A 16,477-nucleotide genomic window follows, 5' to 3' on the forward strand; every position below is an offset into this window, starting at 1 on the left:
CTGACAGTCAAAGGAAGCTTCCCAGACTCCATCCTTGGATGCTGTGTATCCTGTTCTCTGTGGTGGAGGGTGCAGTGCCCTACAATGCCTGCCATCCATGAGCGGTCAGGTGCTGATTAGAACAGAGAGCTGATCTACAAATGAAAACAGAGCACTTCAATGAGAAGTGTGCTTTCATGGATGTTATGAAAGTAGTAAATGGGAAAGTAGAAAGATATCAGAGTGAAGCTATGCTGTCAACATTTAAGTAGAAACCCTGAAAGTAGCAGAAGCCCACTGGACCACCTGTCAGTACCCTAGAGACGCAGAGCCATTCTTCTGAGTGGGAGAGAGGGTCATAGACAATGAAGTGATTTTCTTAGTCTACATTGTTGGCTTTCCTTATAATTATTCACATGGGGCCAACACAACTGACTTGACTCCTGTGAACTATTACAAATAGGAAGTGGAAGGCACAAAAAGACTGCAGTTTACAGATGCTGCCCCCTGAAGACCAGAGAAGACAAGATCTGAGTATATTGCAGACACATGGATTTCTTCAGGATTCTAAGGTTAAGCACTTGGGTTTGGGGCAGGAATCACTCCCCAGTCTCAAGTTCAGCAAGTACTTCCAACCACCCCTCCATCCCTGCAGCTCTGGCAGAGGTCTGTCTTGGCACTTCTTATTGTCTAGTGGTTTGCTGCCTCCTTCCCCACACCTGAAACTTTTCATTCCTCATCTTACATTGCCAGCACCTACCACATACTAGGTTCCCCCAAACAGATCTCTGAAGCTATGCTGAATGAAGAGCTCTCTGAATGGGGAAAAAAACCCAAAAAACAACAAACAACAACAATAAAAAACCAAAACCACCACCTAGGCCATGGCCTATCTTGTGTTTTAGTAAGACATGGACGTTAAGTCTAAAGGAAAGCCAGAAGGGTGTGCCCATCCTTCTCACCTGCATGCAGTGTCATCCTTGAACAGCACTGAATGGCGGCAGCCAGTGAGAATGCGTCTATAGCGGATAGAAGGAACACACTGGGCATTTAGCACTGCAGGCAGGTGCAGGGAGAGGAGCTACCCTTCCTTACAGCCTGTTCTTCCTGAAGAGGTCCCCTTCAGGGGGCCAGGGGAGGTGAGGGGAGGGCTGCCCTGACCCTGAGGACCCTGCAGAGGAGAAAGGAGAGGGCTGCTCCTTTGGCTTCACACTGGTTACAGAGACTAGACCTTAAGGAGAGCAAGCGAGCTGATGCTAAAGGAAGTCAGTCATTCTTTTACTTCCAGCATCCAACTGGACCCGCTAAGCATGGTACTAATCAAAAGAATAAGTTACTTAATTGCATGGAACCATCCTGAGAACTCACTTAGCCCAACTGTTCTCCATTACCTAGCCTGGCTTCCTGGGGAAGCGGTAATGAGCTGCTAAAGGCTTACTGGGTAATAGGGCTGAAAAGCTTGCTGGTCAGTTAAGCAGGGGTCAGTGCAGACCACAGGGAAACCTGCTTTGTGTGATCCGGGAGCTAAGAATTTTTAACATTTTTAAGTGGTTGAAAAATAATCAAATGAAGAATAATATTTAGTGACCCATGACAATAATATGGAATCCAAATCTCAGTGACTTCAAATTTACTGCACGTCAACTACTTCATTCATTTGGAGCACTTGGCACTTTCACACTGCAGGCAGGGCTGAGTCACAGAGACAGACCTTGGACCAGCAACTCATGTCGTCTACTATCTGGTTCTTCCTGGGAAAGCCTGCCAATGCTGATTGAAAGGCTAAGCTAGGTTAGGGTCAAGCATAACAGCATCCCACAGCTTGAGTCCCAGGGTATTCAAAAGTGACTGACTTCCATTAGTAAGGCTACTTTTATAAGAAACTTGCATGGAGTTTGGGCCTCAAAACTGTGTCAAGTAGGTTACATGGATGACAGAGCCAAGAACTTAGTAAAATCTCCTTTAAATACTAATGATTTTACCCCTGGTTTCCTTCACTTGATTTCCAAGGCCCTCTGAATTCAGAGAATCATAGTACTGCCTGCTGGGGGGAGGAGAGGCCCTGACTGACCTCGGCACGTCTCTGGCTTGTTTCTCATGGAAGCTTTAACCTGGCTGAAGAGAAGTAGGTTAAAAGAGCCTCAGAAAGCAGTGGTGGAGTTTTCTGCCATCAACCAGTACTTCAAAGCCGTCTTAGTACTGCGGGTCCCTTTGATACTATACTTCCTTCCCACCATACCTTTTCTGAAGGCAATAGCTAAGCTAGAACCCCAAAGGGGACACAAGGTCTTATGTGCACCCAAGCCAGGCAGTTCTATCTTCCTCCCAAATGGCAACTGCTGAGGGCCTTGTGCCAGTCAGGGACAGAAGCCCTCTGACAACAACACCCTTGTATCACGCTCAGGGTGTGGATGTTAGAAACCATTGCGATTTCTTTTACTTTACACACATAGAAGTGTTGGCCCTAGAATTAGAGCCCTCTTTTAAGATGCAGGAGAGACATATACTGTAAAAAATAATTATAATAAAGCAGCCATCTGTATCAAGTTCTTGAATTACCCTGGCAGCAGACATTGTGGATTTGGAGACAAGCCACTCAGAAGGGTCATTATTCAACTCAGCTGACCAAAAATCACAAAGTGATCTTGGAGGCCCGTGTCGCTTTTGGGGCAGTGACATAAAGGAGAATCACCTCTCAGAAGAGAACTTTGTTAAAATCAGGGACCAGCTCTAGGTGAGCGCCATCGAGAGAGCTATTCTGCCTGAAAACAGCATTCTATACTGCTTCCCAGGATAGGCCAGCACTCCAGGCTCAGAGAATAAGACTGTCAGCTGGTGTTCTAGGGACCTGGAGCCAGGCAGCTGGGCATGGGCTGAAGCTCACGATCAGATGGGGCCAGAAGTTGCTGATTCCAAATACCCCATGGTCAAGCTGCTCTTCCTCTCTGCACTTATCAAGCCCATGTCCCTGACTCTGTAAACAAGCACCATATTAGTACCTCGTCCTTCACCTTCACTCACTCTCAGGGTCATCAAACAAACTGATTTCTTAAAAGACATGCCTCTGAGTTGGCTGAAACTGAGCTCTAATTGCCACTGACATAAAAGGATGTGCTTTTAGAGGGCTGCCTCTCAAAACATGGACACAGAGAGCTACGGCAGACAAAGCTTCTGAGAACTCTAAACAGCAGGCCTCTGAAAAGGCACCAAGGAAAAATGGGCTTGTGAGGGCAAAGAAAGCAATAGGGACAGAAGAACAAATGCAAGTGGCTTCTGAAAAAAAGCAATTTAGCTGATTTATAAATGGTCTCCCCAGTGTCCTTGGCTGCACTGACGGATGTCTCCATTTAATGTGGGGTCTATAGACTTGTTTTCTGGGGACTAAAGAATCAACTCCAAGGATACAAATTCATTATTTTCAAACCTTAATTAACTGGAACCTAATTAGTTCTGAGGGTGTCCCCCCCACTTTAAAGGCAAACTTTTTTTTCCTCTTATGTCAACATGGTGTAATAAATGAAGAAAAACCAAACAAAGAGCTACTTGAATGTCTGGCAATAAGTAACTCATTTACCTGTAGGGACATCAGTCTTCTAATTTATGAGTTAAGAGAGTCACTGAGATACAGATATCTAAAGTCTTTTCAGCAATAAAATTTTGATTCTCAGACATGCCAACAGCTCATCCTCCATCAATAACTTGTGGTCATGCCCCTGATGACCACACCTCTTCTAATGGAGGGAGCTGATGTTGCCTTTGTTTTACCCCAGCTCACAGACTATTTAATCCAGTTGAACTTGTTATAGCAACCTGATGGGGAAACATCTCAAAATGGAACTTCATTTCCTGGGCTTGGATAACAATTGTCACTGCCAAAGTCAAGTAAATAAGGGAATTATGCAGAAGAGGCACACAAAGTACCCAACTTAACATTTTGTCTTAATTTACATAAATGTACATTTCTTCACCATTTTTGAAAAGAGTAAGGCTTTGAAAAATAAAAGCTTGTGCCTGGTGTGGTGGCTCACACCTGTAATCCCACCATCTGGAAAGTGAAGCAGGAGGCTAACCATGAGTTCAAGTCCAGCCTGAACTACAGAGTGAGAGAAAACAAAATTTATTCTTTTCATTTCCTTTCTCCCTTTCTCCCTCCCTTTTTTCTTTTTTGCTTCAAAGGTCTTGACATTCATCTCATGTGGCCTTGAATTTTCAACTCTCCTGTTTTAGCCTCCAGAATGCTGGGATTACAGGTGCCAACACCATAGATTTCCACAGTCTTTTTTGAGGAAACAAAACCTAATTCATTTTCTGAAGACTTCCCCAGTCTCCTAATTAAATTTAAAGTGACTTGAGTCCAGGTGCCTCCTGAGTTTTAGGATTTCCCAGCTCCCTATGCAGCTGTCTTACCTAAAAAAGAGAAACTCTGAAGATTTGTCTCATCCAGGTCTTTCCAAAACATTTGTGTCTACAAAGCAAATAGATTTCTTTCTTTTTAAATTTTTTTAATGATTTATTTATTCTTATTTTATGTGCATTGGTATTTTTCTTGCATTTATGTCAGTATGAGGGCATCAGATCCCCTGGACCTGGAGTTACAGACAGTTGTGAGCTGCCATGTGGGTGCTGGGAATTGAACTTAGGTTCTCTGGAAGAACAGCCAGTGCTCTTAACTACTGAGTCATCTCTCCAGCTTTCTTTTGAAACTTGTATTTGGTCAGTCTGTGTAATATTTAATCAAAGCATAAGTACAGTAGCTTGTGCAGCTGGTACATCAGGTCTGGGAGCATGCATATATAATGCCCCAGTGGATCAGAGGGAGAGGAGGACACCAGGAAGCCTGGGCACCATGTTGTGGGCACCAAGCACCACTTTATGCAGAAGGAAGGGTGAGTGAGCACTGGTGAGATGAGGAGGGGTATTCAGGCAGGTATAAAAGCAGGTGGCAAGGTTAGACAGCTAGGGAGGGAGTCAAAGCTAGAGACACTGATTCTGGCATCATTAGTGGCAACCTAGACCCTTAGAATCAGGAAGGGACTGTTGATGGAGATGACAGGAAGGTGGTCTCCATCCTCAGGAACACCAAGAGCAAAGCAGGGAGTAGAGGAAGAAGCCTCTGTAAGGGGACACACAACTGGTGACATAAAGAGACCACAGGCTTCATAGAGGAAACTTGGGAGTGCTCCTTCTTCTTCTTCTTCTCCTTCTTTTTAATAATTTAAGTAGGACTGGCTGAAGAACTTCTTTGAAAGTCTGGTAAAATTTTGCTGTGAATCCATCTGGCCCTGAACTTTTCTTTTTAGCTGGAAGACTTTTTATTACTATTTCAATCTCCTCATTTGTTATGGGTCTGTTTAGGTTGTTGACTTCTTTTTGGTTTAATTTTGGTGGTTTGGCTGAATCTAGAAACTCATCCATTTCTTTTAGATTTTCCAACTTAATAGAGTACAGGTTTTTAAAGTATTCCCTTATGAAACTATGAATTTCTTTGGTGTCTGTTGTAATGTTTCCCTATTCATTTCTGATTTTGTTAATTTGGGTCCTCTTTGTTTCTTTTGGCTAGTTGGACCAAGGGTCTGTCAATCTTGTTTATTGTCTCAAAGAACTAGCTCTTAGATTCACTGATATCACTGGGGTGTGCCCAGGAAAGTATGCCCCTTTACATGTCTGTCTGTTTCTCTATCTCTCTCAGCTTATTGGCTGCCATGGGATAAGCGGCTCCACTGGGCCACATGCTTCTCACATGTCATTCTCTCTCACTGTGGGCCAGAAACAACAGAGCCAATTTCCAAGTTCCTCTGAAACCTGAGCCAAAAATGAGTCCTTCCTCCCTTGTTTTTCCCAGGCACCTGTCACAGAAATGTCATCTAGCAAGTGAGAATTCAATCCTGGACACAGGCTTTCCAGGTAAGAGCAGCTGGGAGTCAGAGAGCTACCTACACAGACACTATCTTCCCGTGACTCATGTTACCATGGTGTAGTAGAGTGGCTAGGGAAACAGGCTAAGAGAAAGAGACCACCAGGCAGCCTCTCACCCTTGGGTGTTGGGCACAAGCCAAACTCAAGATTGCATTGAACAAAAAGATTCACTGACCTGATCTAAACGGAGTGCACCATCCACAAAGCGCTTCTGGCGAAGTTGCTTGGCAATGCTGTGCAGGTTCAGGACTGCCTGGTGTACCTCCTCAGGACTATGCTCTGGAGAAATGGGAGGCAGCTCTTCCTCAGGGATCTTCTCAGTCGGATTTTCAATCATGCTCTGGGCATGATCGTAGCTCAGTTTGGTGCAGGAACGGATGACAGTGCGGCCAAACCACTCGTCAAGGATCTGCAAAGACAGACTGACTGTGCATAACCATTCATATATACATACTCAATGAAGCACTGACTGTGTGCTCTGACTTATGTCATAGGAATGAACCAGACACAGAAGCTGCTGCCCTCAGTCAGTTTAGACTACCATGCCCTGGCAGAATTCAACAGACAGCTGAGGCCTATGTACTTCCCCAGGCACAAAATAAGGCCACATGGGAGACTTGCACTGAAGGGCACATGGGAAGAGTTTCTATTAGTTTGGATGACAGGTCATCAATGTCACAAGCAGGGAAGAGAAGATAGGAAGCCTAAGACATGACAGATGAGGCTCTGAGGGCTGGCTGATGGCTTAGAGAAAGCAATGAAAAGACAAGAGCCCAAGAGCTGTCCACACAATGAATCTCTACCAAACATAGCTTTTATTCTGGATAGATGCAGTGAACCTTGTGATCACTCACCCTCCCCAAATGGAAGAGCAGCAGCTTTTTAAAAATGACAACACAGCAGCCGGAGAAGAGAAGCTCCTGTTTACATTTTTATTCACCAGAGCAAAGATCTTAATAAGGAGTCTAGAGTATTAGACTTTAATTTTTCTTCAAATTTTCTAAAACTATACTCTCAGATTACTCCAGGAACTAGTTCTATTGTGAATTACAAGGGACTCTGAGCTCATGCCTATGCTCTTTGAGTTCTACTGTGGCAAGTAGGCCTCATGTCTGGCAATCAGGAAACCTGCATGCTATAGGCAAGGACAGCTACAGAGCCAGTCCCGGGGCTGGCCAACAGTCTACAGGCAGATGCAACTAAAGGCCTCTACAAGAATCCATCCAGGCCACCCAGGCTTGAGCTCTGAGCATACCCATATGTCCTGAATGGCACCCCAGCCTCCTCTAAAGGGGCAAACTGTGACCTCTTCATGCTCGTGGTCTCAAAGTTTCTCCTGGAGAATATAGTTTCTTTCCTTTCTTCATTTCCTTCCCAAACTAGTCCCCCTCCCTCCCCCAACCCTGGCCATGTGTACATGTTTGTTAGGCATCCTGTTTTCCGCCTCCTGACAGATGGTGGCAGCTTATACCTGTGCGACCCTTCTCATACTTCCCAGTGAGCTAGTTCATGGACTCCTTCCCACACCAGGTCTTGATATATGGCCTCCTGCAGCCTGTATCCTCTTCCCTGGTACGTGATACTCAAAATGACAGTAAGTAGCACACAATGAAAGGGATAAGCTGAGAGAATAAGCACTGCTTTAAAATCTAACAAATGCACTGAGTACTCTAAATATTTATGCACAAAATTCTGCAGCAAGCTGTACAAAGCTCTTAGATGCCCTTCTTTCTGTAAGCCCATGTGTCCTGGATCTACACATCTGTTGCTTGTTTGGTACCCTCTGATTCTCTGATTGTTGAGCCCTGACTAGCAGCCATGTGTAACCCTAAGGAGTTCTTAAAGTGTGCATGCCTACTATTCCTCACCAAAGGTTGTGCACATGCCCACTAGCAGTGCACTATACTATTAGATGCACCTGTCCTCGCCTGATGGGCACTTCTGCCCCTTTGTTTCCTTCTTGGAGAGGACAGATATCCTTTCTCCACCACCCACATGGATACTACCAAACTTCAACCTCAGTGCTGGTTCCCATAGTGCCTTTTCCCAACTTCCCTTCTCTATTTCATTCCTGCATCTCTGAACTTCTGCACCAGCCTTCTCACAAACACACAAAGGGGAGCCTTTGTGAACTCCCTTCCTTCCTCAGCAAAGCCGCCTGGCTTTACCATGGCTCAGGACTTGTAGGAGGCACAGCTGACATGTACTAGAATAGTTCCTATCCTAGGAAAAGCAGTCTTGAAAGTACCTCTGGGAAAGCCAATAGACGGATGCCAGCCAGGGGCAGCTGCCCACAGAGAAAGCAGCAAAGACCCACATGGAGGAAACCCGGGAACAGTCAGCCACATAGGACAGAAGGCAGGCCTCTCTTGATGGAACACCTCATTCATTTCCAGTCTGAAAACTACTCACATCAACACCCAGCCCACGACCAGGGCCAGCGGCAGAAGACAAAGAGCTTTTCATGGAAAAGATTGAGGGGGAGAGAAGGAGGAGGAGGAGAAGCAGGGAACACTTGGACAGAACCCTAGAGGAGCTTGTGTCCTGTTCTCCTTTGCTTAACACAGGATTCAGGCCACTCCCTTCTTCATCTAGCATACACATGGGGTGACACTGTTCAGAACGTCAGGTTAAACACCCTGCCACTACAGACTGGAGGCATGTGTCTGGGAGACACATTGTCTAAGGAGGTACCCTGCTCCAGTACTCATAAGACCTAAAACAGCACAGTGCTGTTGGCCCCAGCCTCAGGCCCACTGCCTTTGAGCATCACTTTGACATGTCTTGGGGAAGGGGCGTTCTACAGTCAATTTTACAGCTGGGCAAAAAGATGAGAAATTCTCAAGAATCACACCATCTCTTAGGTCCATACCTAAAGATTCAAAATAAAAAATCTAGTGGATGGACACACACATACACACGCTTATTTTTAGCTGAAGGTCATAACATATGGAGAAACCTTTAGACAACCTGTCTTATTTCATGCAAATGTTTTTAAAAAATTATCCTCTAAAAAGTATCAGCACCCCATTAAGATATCTTTGGTTTAAAAACTATTAATGAAGCTAATTTAAAATTGTAAATAACTAGATGTGAAATGACTTCTGCATCTCTGGGTTTCCACATAGAAAACACTTAGTTCAAAGGGCCTGTGATGGCAGAAACACTTTCTTGATTGGAACCAAGCAGGCTACCTGGAGTGGTGGTGCGTGGGGCAGGTAGAGCTGACTGCCACTGCTTCTTACAGCCTTGGCCAGGCCACCCTGGTCAGTGTGGTCAAAGTGCAAGTATCTGGAAAAGACCTGGGCAGAAAGTAGAGGCTGCGAGACAGCAAAGGGCAGGTAGTGCTGAACAGAAGGAAGACTGGCTCTCTACAGGAAGGTCAGAAGTGTGGGGTGGTTTCAGAGGGAGCAGGGGTGGCGGGGGGCTCCTTCACTAGGCCCTCCCTCAATTGAGGCCAGCGGTAACTGACTGGGACTCAGATTTCTTCTTATAACAGGGGAAAGACAGCAGTGTAGAATGAAATTGTAACAAGGCTGCCACCCCAGCAGCAGCAGCAGCTCCATTTATTCCACAGCTTGCTCTTGCTGCGTGAAGCAAGTGGGGTACAGACAGGACAGAGCCTGCGAAGGTCTGTGCCCCAGAAGCCTGCCAGCACAGCCTGGTTCCACGTCTGCAGGCCTTTCTGGGTTCTAAGTCCGTTTGCTTACAGGTCAGAATTTGCACAGAAAAGAAACTGGAGTTAATTACATAGTCTCAGCACTCTTCTGGTTTGTCCTCCAGTCCCCAGAGAGATCATTAGGTCCTTTGCCACCTTGATCTATTGGCAGTTGTGTGAACTTCTAAAGACAAGGAAGCAAAGGAAACCAAGTCTTTGCCACATACACATACCAGAGCAGCTGCTCTCGACCTAGGGGTCTCAATCCCCTTGGGTTGATATCCTGCATGTCAGGTATTTATATCAAAATTTACGACAGTAGCAACATTGCAGTAATGAAATAATTTTATGGCTGGGGGTCACAACATGAGAAACTGTATGAAAGGGTCCAGCATTGGGAAGGCTGAGACCCACTGTGCTAGAGGGAAACGAAACTAGCTGCTCTGGTGTGGCCAGGAGACAGGAATTTGTTCCTATGATGGGAGTGAAGGCACTTGAACAGGTGGAACCTTCACAGTGTTTCCTTCTGAGGACTGGCAAGGAGGAGTCTTTAAATACTGGGCCTGGTCACTGCACAGGAAGGAACCTGGAGGAAGGGAAGGAGGAAGCAAGGAAAGCCAGGAAGGAGAATGTGGGAAGTAGGGGAGGAAATCCTGACCCAGGAAACACAGACACCTTCTGCCAGGTGAATTTAGCACCTCAGCCTTTCTTTGAACAGGTCACATGTAAGCCAGCTCCCGGAGGCCTTGCTCTTGTTGTAAAGATATTCAGCACAGACACCTGTTCTGTTGTTTTCTAAAACAAATGTCTTATTCTGTTTCTTGGAAATGCCTCATTTTGAATTATGCTTTTCATCCCCAAGATTCACAGCAAAATCAGTGTTCACAACTAAGTTCTGTTGTACCTCTAAAGTGACCTTAGGTAAGCCATCTAGTTGGCTGGTACCTTCAGCAGGAAAATGGGGCATGAGGGATATGGAAGATGGCAGTTTCTTCCATCCATCCCCCCCCCTTGCAACAGAGGTGTCACTACATGTCTGAAATAAAACAACTAGGCTCTGTCCCTGGTAATGACGAAGGGGAGAGAGTCTGGATTCAGTCTGAGAAGCTCCTGCACCTCTGGAGATGCTCAGGACAGGTATCTAGTAGGTGCCTGGGCATGAAACACAACACCCAGCACTACTTCTAGCAGAAGCCCTAAACTACATGGCACCGTTTGAACCTTGTTCCACGAGCTTACTATGGACCATGGGAAAAATACAACAGTTGCTTCTCAAGCTTTTCAGGGTTGGTATCTGGCAGGCCAGTGGCAAGGCATGGAAGTCCACAGGGGTCATTAAGGGATGAAGAGCAAGGCTGTGAGAAGGCAGGGAGGCTCCTGAGACTCTGCTCGACTCTCAGCATGCAACATCAGAGGGCTGGAGAGGCTTTTGAGAATGTATGTCCTTACCTGGCCGGGGGCAGGGTTCACCTTCTAACTAGGCAGCTGGGATAAACAGAAGAGTGGAAACAGATGTGAAAAACATGGCGAAATGGTTTCTAAGCACTTGCTGGGTATAGGACACTGAACTACTGGGGAGAAGGAAAACTTGGGTGTGGGCTTAAGAGCGCGGCAGGAGAACAGAGGGGAGTAGAAATGGCCCTAAAGTGCAGAGCAGATGATGTTCACCACTGGGGAGTCTGACAGTAACCTCCTCTAAGTACCTTCCCATGACCTAGTGAACCCCATTCCCAGCCCCTACCTTTATTCTGTTCAAGGGAGGAGAGCTGGAGTTCCTTGTCCTGTGGGAGTGCATCTCCACACAGGGTGAGTCCTGAGCCTACCACTACCTTCTCAACCAGGCCTCAAAAATGTCACTTCTTCCTCATCTTGTCTTTATCTTCCACTCAGCCTACAGATATACTCCAATAGCTCTCATCTGCTTATTAAAAAACAAATTTAAAATATCTCAAGATGACTTACTTTTAAGTTGCAAGGTGCCTCCACTATAGAAAACTTAGGGAAAAGAGGAGAGAATAGTTCCTCCTTTGATGGGGATGTAATCAACACCTTGTATGTGCGTAAGAACAACAAGCGCTGTGCAGCACTTTCTAAGTGAATGAGGAACTGCTAAGACGTGTGAGGCCCTTGCATTTCAGCGGGATCACAAGGAATAAGCTGGTTTCTTGCTGGCAGAACTGAGAGGAAGAGTCTTCAAGGAAAGGGCAGAAGCATGTATGGAGTCTTAGTGTAACAATTCCTTGTTAAGTTCAACAAACCCCTTGGTGGCAAGACAGAAGATAAGGGCCAGGGGGTGGGTGACAGATGGTCATTTAGGGAGAGAGTTAGTCTCTGTAAGTGATGCTTCAAATATTGGACTTTGGGAGCTAATCAGGAGTCAAATTCAGCTTCTAGTGGAGAAACAGACTGAAAGTTCCTAGATTAAGACCATGTGGACTGGAACTAAGGTAGTCACTGTGTTAAGAGAAAGAAGAACAAGTCCAAGCTGTCCTACCTTTGTGGCTATGAAGAGAAGCACAGTCACAAAGGTAGAACAGCTTGGACTTGCTCAATGTAGCAGAAGTGAAGGGGGCTAGAGATCTAACGACTGAGAGAGTGACCATTAATAAATCCAGAAAACAAGGGCTTTTTTTCAGGTTGCAATGGGGCAGTTTTACAGAGTGATGCACAGGGAAGGATGGGGAAAGGCAGAGAAATACTGAAGTGGAAGGAGAGTGTCACCAGCACTGGTAGTGAAAGTAGAGGTTTCAGTGTGGATGCTGAAAGTATCCATATTTTAAAAAATGCTGGAGCAGCCTTCTGGTAGCAGATCATACCTGCTTTAGAAAGCAGGATATTGCAATAACCGGAGGAAGCCTGCAAAGCCTGCTCTACTTCTGCACCAGGAGAGACTGGTGGCTATAAACCAGTGTGGCCTGGTGCTCCTGGCCCTGCACCACCCCTTCTAACCTAATCCCCTATACCAAGAGAAGCTCCCCAGAACCTGCAAACTCAGTCTGGGGCTTCGGTTACATAGGCGTTGAGCTTTCTCCTCTTTGTTCACCTAGGCTCTTGAAGAGGGGCTATCTTGGTCTCTAAGGCCTTCCGTGGCACCCTGACTTCTCATTTGGTCTCAAGTTTGGTACAGGTTTTCCTTTACAGTGTCTTGGACTGGAGTCCTAGGGCCTGGAATATGGTATTGAATCTTTCATTATGGGCATCTTGACTGTGGGTGAGAGATGTCACCACATCCCCGGGTTTATCAACTGATCTACCTCTCATGTGGTCACTGGGTCTGGGGAGGGTATTTGGGTGACCACAGAGTGAAGACTGTGGTTAGTGGACCTTGCCCCACAACGCTGTCCACAATTCCAACCCTCATACTTCCTATCTGGTGTGGTTTGGAGGGAGGTCCAGCACTCTTGTAGACATGTGCCTATCTTTCACCTGTCTTCCAGCCCTCATAGTGCAGAAAACCTGGGTTCCATACACTGCTTCCAAAAACAAAAAACAAAAGCCAAACTAACAAAAAACAAACCAAAAGCCAGTGAGTATTAGAGTTTACATTTTTTCTAGTGTTTCTTTAATGACCCCCAGAGTCTAGCTTAGCATTAGACTAGGCAGCTTCAATTTCTCAGGTATGCCCTAGCAGCATAATTCAGATACAGTGTTCTTTTCTTGATTCAAGTTAGGATGCTTCTATGGGCTTTTATTTTCTATTTAGTTATAAATTTTAAAAGTATAAAAATATAGAAGTTATTCAAATTTTAAAGAGCATTAGGAAATAGAAAAAAATTACTGTTCCACTATCCAAATATAACCACTATTGGCATTCTTTTTTGTTTCCTTTTGTTCTTTTTCCATTCACTGCCCCCAAGCTTGCTCCCATGTTCACCAGAATATGGCTGCTGGCGCACTGTATTCATAGTTCCCTCTCTGTAGTTCAGATAATGTTTGCCTTTTAGATCTTGAAAAGGAACTTTGTACAGATAGTTAAAAACTATAAAGACCAAATGTAATGTTTGTAACTATTTGATTCCAATTTAGACCAATCAACTGGAGAGAACCAAGGAAATGTATTAGGGACTAGGCTTGGATGACATCCTGACACCAGTATTCATCGTTAGGTATGTTGAGAACACTGTGGTTATATAAAAAAAATGTCCAGATTTTTAGTCATATATCAAAACACACAGAAGTGAAATGACATGGCTATAGTTTGTTTTAAAATTCTGTAGTCTTTTTTGCATAAAAATGAAGAAAATTACATCAAATATCTCCTTTTATAAATTCTCTGTAATTTGTCTGTTGTTTTAATCATCAGGAGGAAAAAACGTCCTCACTTGTGGTTCACAGTTTGGTGACATTAGACAAGCACATGGGGCTCGTGGAGGCAGGAGGACTCTTTCTTTCTTTTACAAATTTTTTTATGTTTTTAATTGTTTTTATTGAGCTATACATTTTTCTCTGCTCCTCTCCCTTCATCCCCCCTCCTCTTCTACCCTCTTCTATGCTCCCCACGCTTCCAATTTACTCAGGAGATCTTGTCTTTTCTACCTCCCATGCAGATAAAAAGCTATAGTCTTAACAGAGAACAAAGTCTTGACAGTATTGAATCTGGGATACAGGGATGAGGGCTTATTGTGATGCTTTTCTTATGTTATCTATAGTTGAATTTTTTCTAATTAAAGTATATATCATTCTAACATTATCTTTTTGTTTGTTTGTTTGTTTTGAGACAGGGTCTTACTATGTGGCCCTGACGGACCTAGCACTCACTATGCAGCCCAAGCTGCAGCTGTCTCAGAACTATTAAAACACAAAGTTTTCACTGTATAGCTTTCTCTTTCATCAGATTCATATCTGTTTTATTTTAGTTTGCTTGATCAAACATTAGTCTTTATTTTCAAAATATGGTTCATGGACTCCTGTGGGCCTCTGAGTCCCATTCAGGGGTCTATGTGGTCCAAACTATTTTCAGTCATAATCCAGGGTATTACACAAACTGATTGCATACTGCCATTTACAGCAATGGTCTAGAAGCCTTGGCAGGTGAACTATTTCACCTGTGTGGGACATAGCAGTCACACTACTCCCCCCACCACATACTGGCAGTGATAAAAGGGCTAGATCAATTTAGAATGTTCTCACTGGACAAGTAAAATCCATTACTTTCTATGTCTCAACCCCAAGTACTTGTCTTTGTCACTTAAACTTCATGAGGGAGGAGGATGACCTTTGGAGGAAAAACATGCATATGTAGGCTAAACTGGTAACATTCTCACAAACATATCATTTTCATATAAGAACAGCTGACATGGAAAACATGGCTATTTAGACTGAGGTATTTGTACTTCAAGGAAACAACTGACATTGCTTATCATTGATGACACAAATTGAACTTTAATAAAATTAGAATTTTAGTAACCCTGCATCTAATATATGAGCTGTGGGCTTTCTAATACTGAAAATATTTGACTAATAAGAAAATCAATGCCATTAACAATGTAGTTTTAAAAATACTATATAATAAAATGTGCCCACAGTTAGAGATCAGCATTAAGTCAGTACTTTCTAAATGGCCACTATACATTAAAAAGTCTTGCCTGGATAAAAGGTCTATTCTCAGTGGATTTTTATATAACCTCATTAACAAAGTTCATCTGATGTTGTGTTAGTCTGTTCAGGCTGCTATAACAAAATACCACCACAAACCAAGTGGTTTAAGCCATAGAAATTCATTTCCCATAGTTCTGAAGGCTAGAAGTTCCAGATCAAGTACCAGTCAGTCCAGTGCCTAGTGAGAGCTATCTTCACCCTCACTAACAGAGCAGCTGCTTTCACAAAGCATCTTCCACATGTCAGGGGAGAGACAGCAAGCTTTCTGCTGTGTCTTTTTTTTTTTTTTTCTTGCTGATTTTTTATTAATTAATTAATTTAATTATTAAAGATTTCTGCCTCTTCCCCGCCACCACCTCCCATTCCCTCCCCCTCCCCCAATCAATTCTTCCTTCCTCCTCAGCCCAAAGAGCAAGCAGGTTTCTCTGCCCTGTGGGAGGTCCAAGGACCACCCACCTTCATCCAGGTCTATTAAGGTGAGCATCCAAACTACCTGGGCTCCCATAAAGCCATTACATGCAATAGGATCAAGAACCCATTGCCATTGTTCTTCAGTTCTCAGTAGTCCTCATTGTCCATTATGTTCAGCGAGACCGGTTTTGTCCCATGCTTTTTCAGTCCCCGGCCAGCTGGCCTTGGTGAGTTCCCGATAGAACATCCCCATTGCCTCAGTGTGTGGGTGCACCCCTCGCCGTCCTGAGTTCCTTGCTCATGCTCACTCTCCTTCTGCTCCTCCTTTGGATCGTGAGACTTCAGTCCAGTGCTCCAATGTTGGTCTCTGTCTCTGTCTTCTTTCATCGCCTGATGAAGGTTAATATTCAGGGGGATGCTTATATGTTTTTCTTTGGGTTCACCTTCTTATTTAGCTTCTCTAGAGTCACGATTTATAGTCTCAATGTCCTTTATTTATGGCTAGAAACCAAATATGAGTGAGTACATCCCATGTTCCTCTTTTTGGGTCTGGCTTACCTCACTCAGGATAGTGTTTTCTATTTCCGTCCATTTGTATGCGAAATTCAAGAAGTCATTGTTTTTTACTGCTGAGTAGTACTCTAATATGTATATATTCCATACTTTCTTCATCCATTCTTCCATTGAAGGACATCTAGGTTGTTTCCAGGTTCTGGCAATTACAAACAATGCTGCTATGAACATAGTTGAGCATATACTTTTGTTGTATGTTTGGGCATCTCTTGGGTATATTCCCAATAGTGGTATTGCTGGGTCAAGAGGTAGGTTGAACCCGACTTTCCTGAGAAACCGCCACACTGCTTTCCAAAGTGGTTGCACAAGTTTGCATTCCCACCAGCAATGGATGAGAGTGCC

The 16,477-nt window shown here is 44.4% G+C and overlaps 1 protein-coding gene across 3 annotated transcripts in view; it reads right to left on the bottom strand.

Moving 5' to 3' along the window:
• Positions 1 to 16,477, bottom strand: part of Dis3l2 (DIS3 like 3'-5' exoribonuclease 2) — a 381,117-nt gene that overhangs the window by 60,003 nt on the left and 304,637 nt on the right. For all 3 annotated transcript variants that reach the window (XM_057762692.1, XM_057762690.1, XM_057762691.1), the window contains one exon: positions 6,071 to 6,304. In XM_057762692.1, the coding sequence (XP_057618675.1) occupies positions 6,071 to 6,304 (234 nt within the window). The remainder of the gene's footprint in view (positions 1 to 6,070; positions 6,305 to 16,477) is intronic.

The sequence above is a fragment of the Chionomys nivalis genome, chromosome 2 (assembly GCF_950005125.1).
Source record: "Chionomys nivalis chromosome 2, mChiNiv1.1, whole genome shotgun sequence".
Taxonomy (NCBI): Eukaryota; Metazoa; Chordata; class Mammalia; order Rodentia; family Cricetidae; genus Chionomys; species Chionomys nivalis.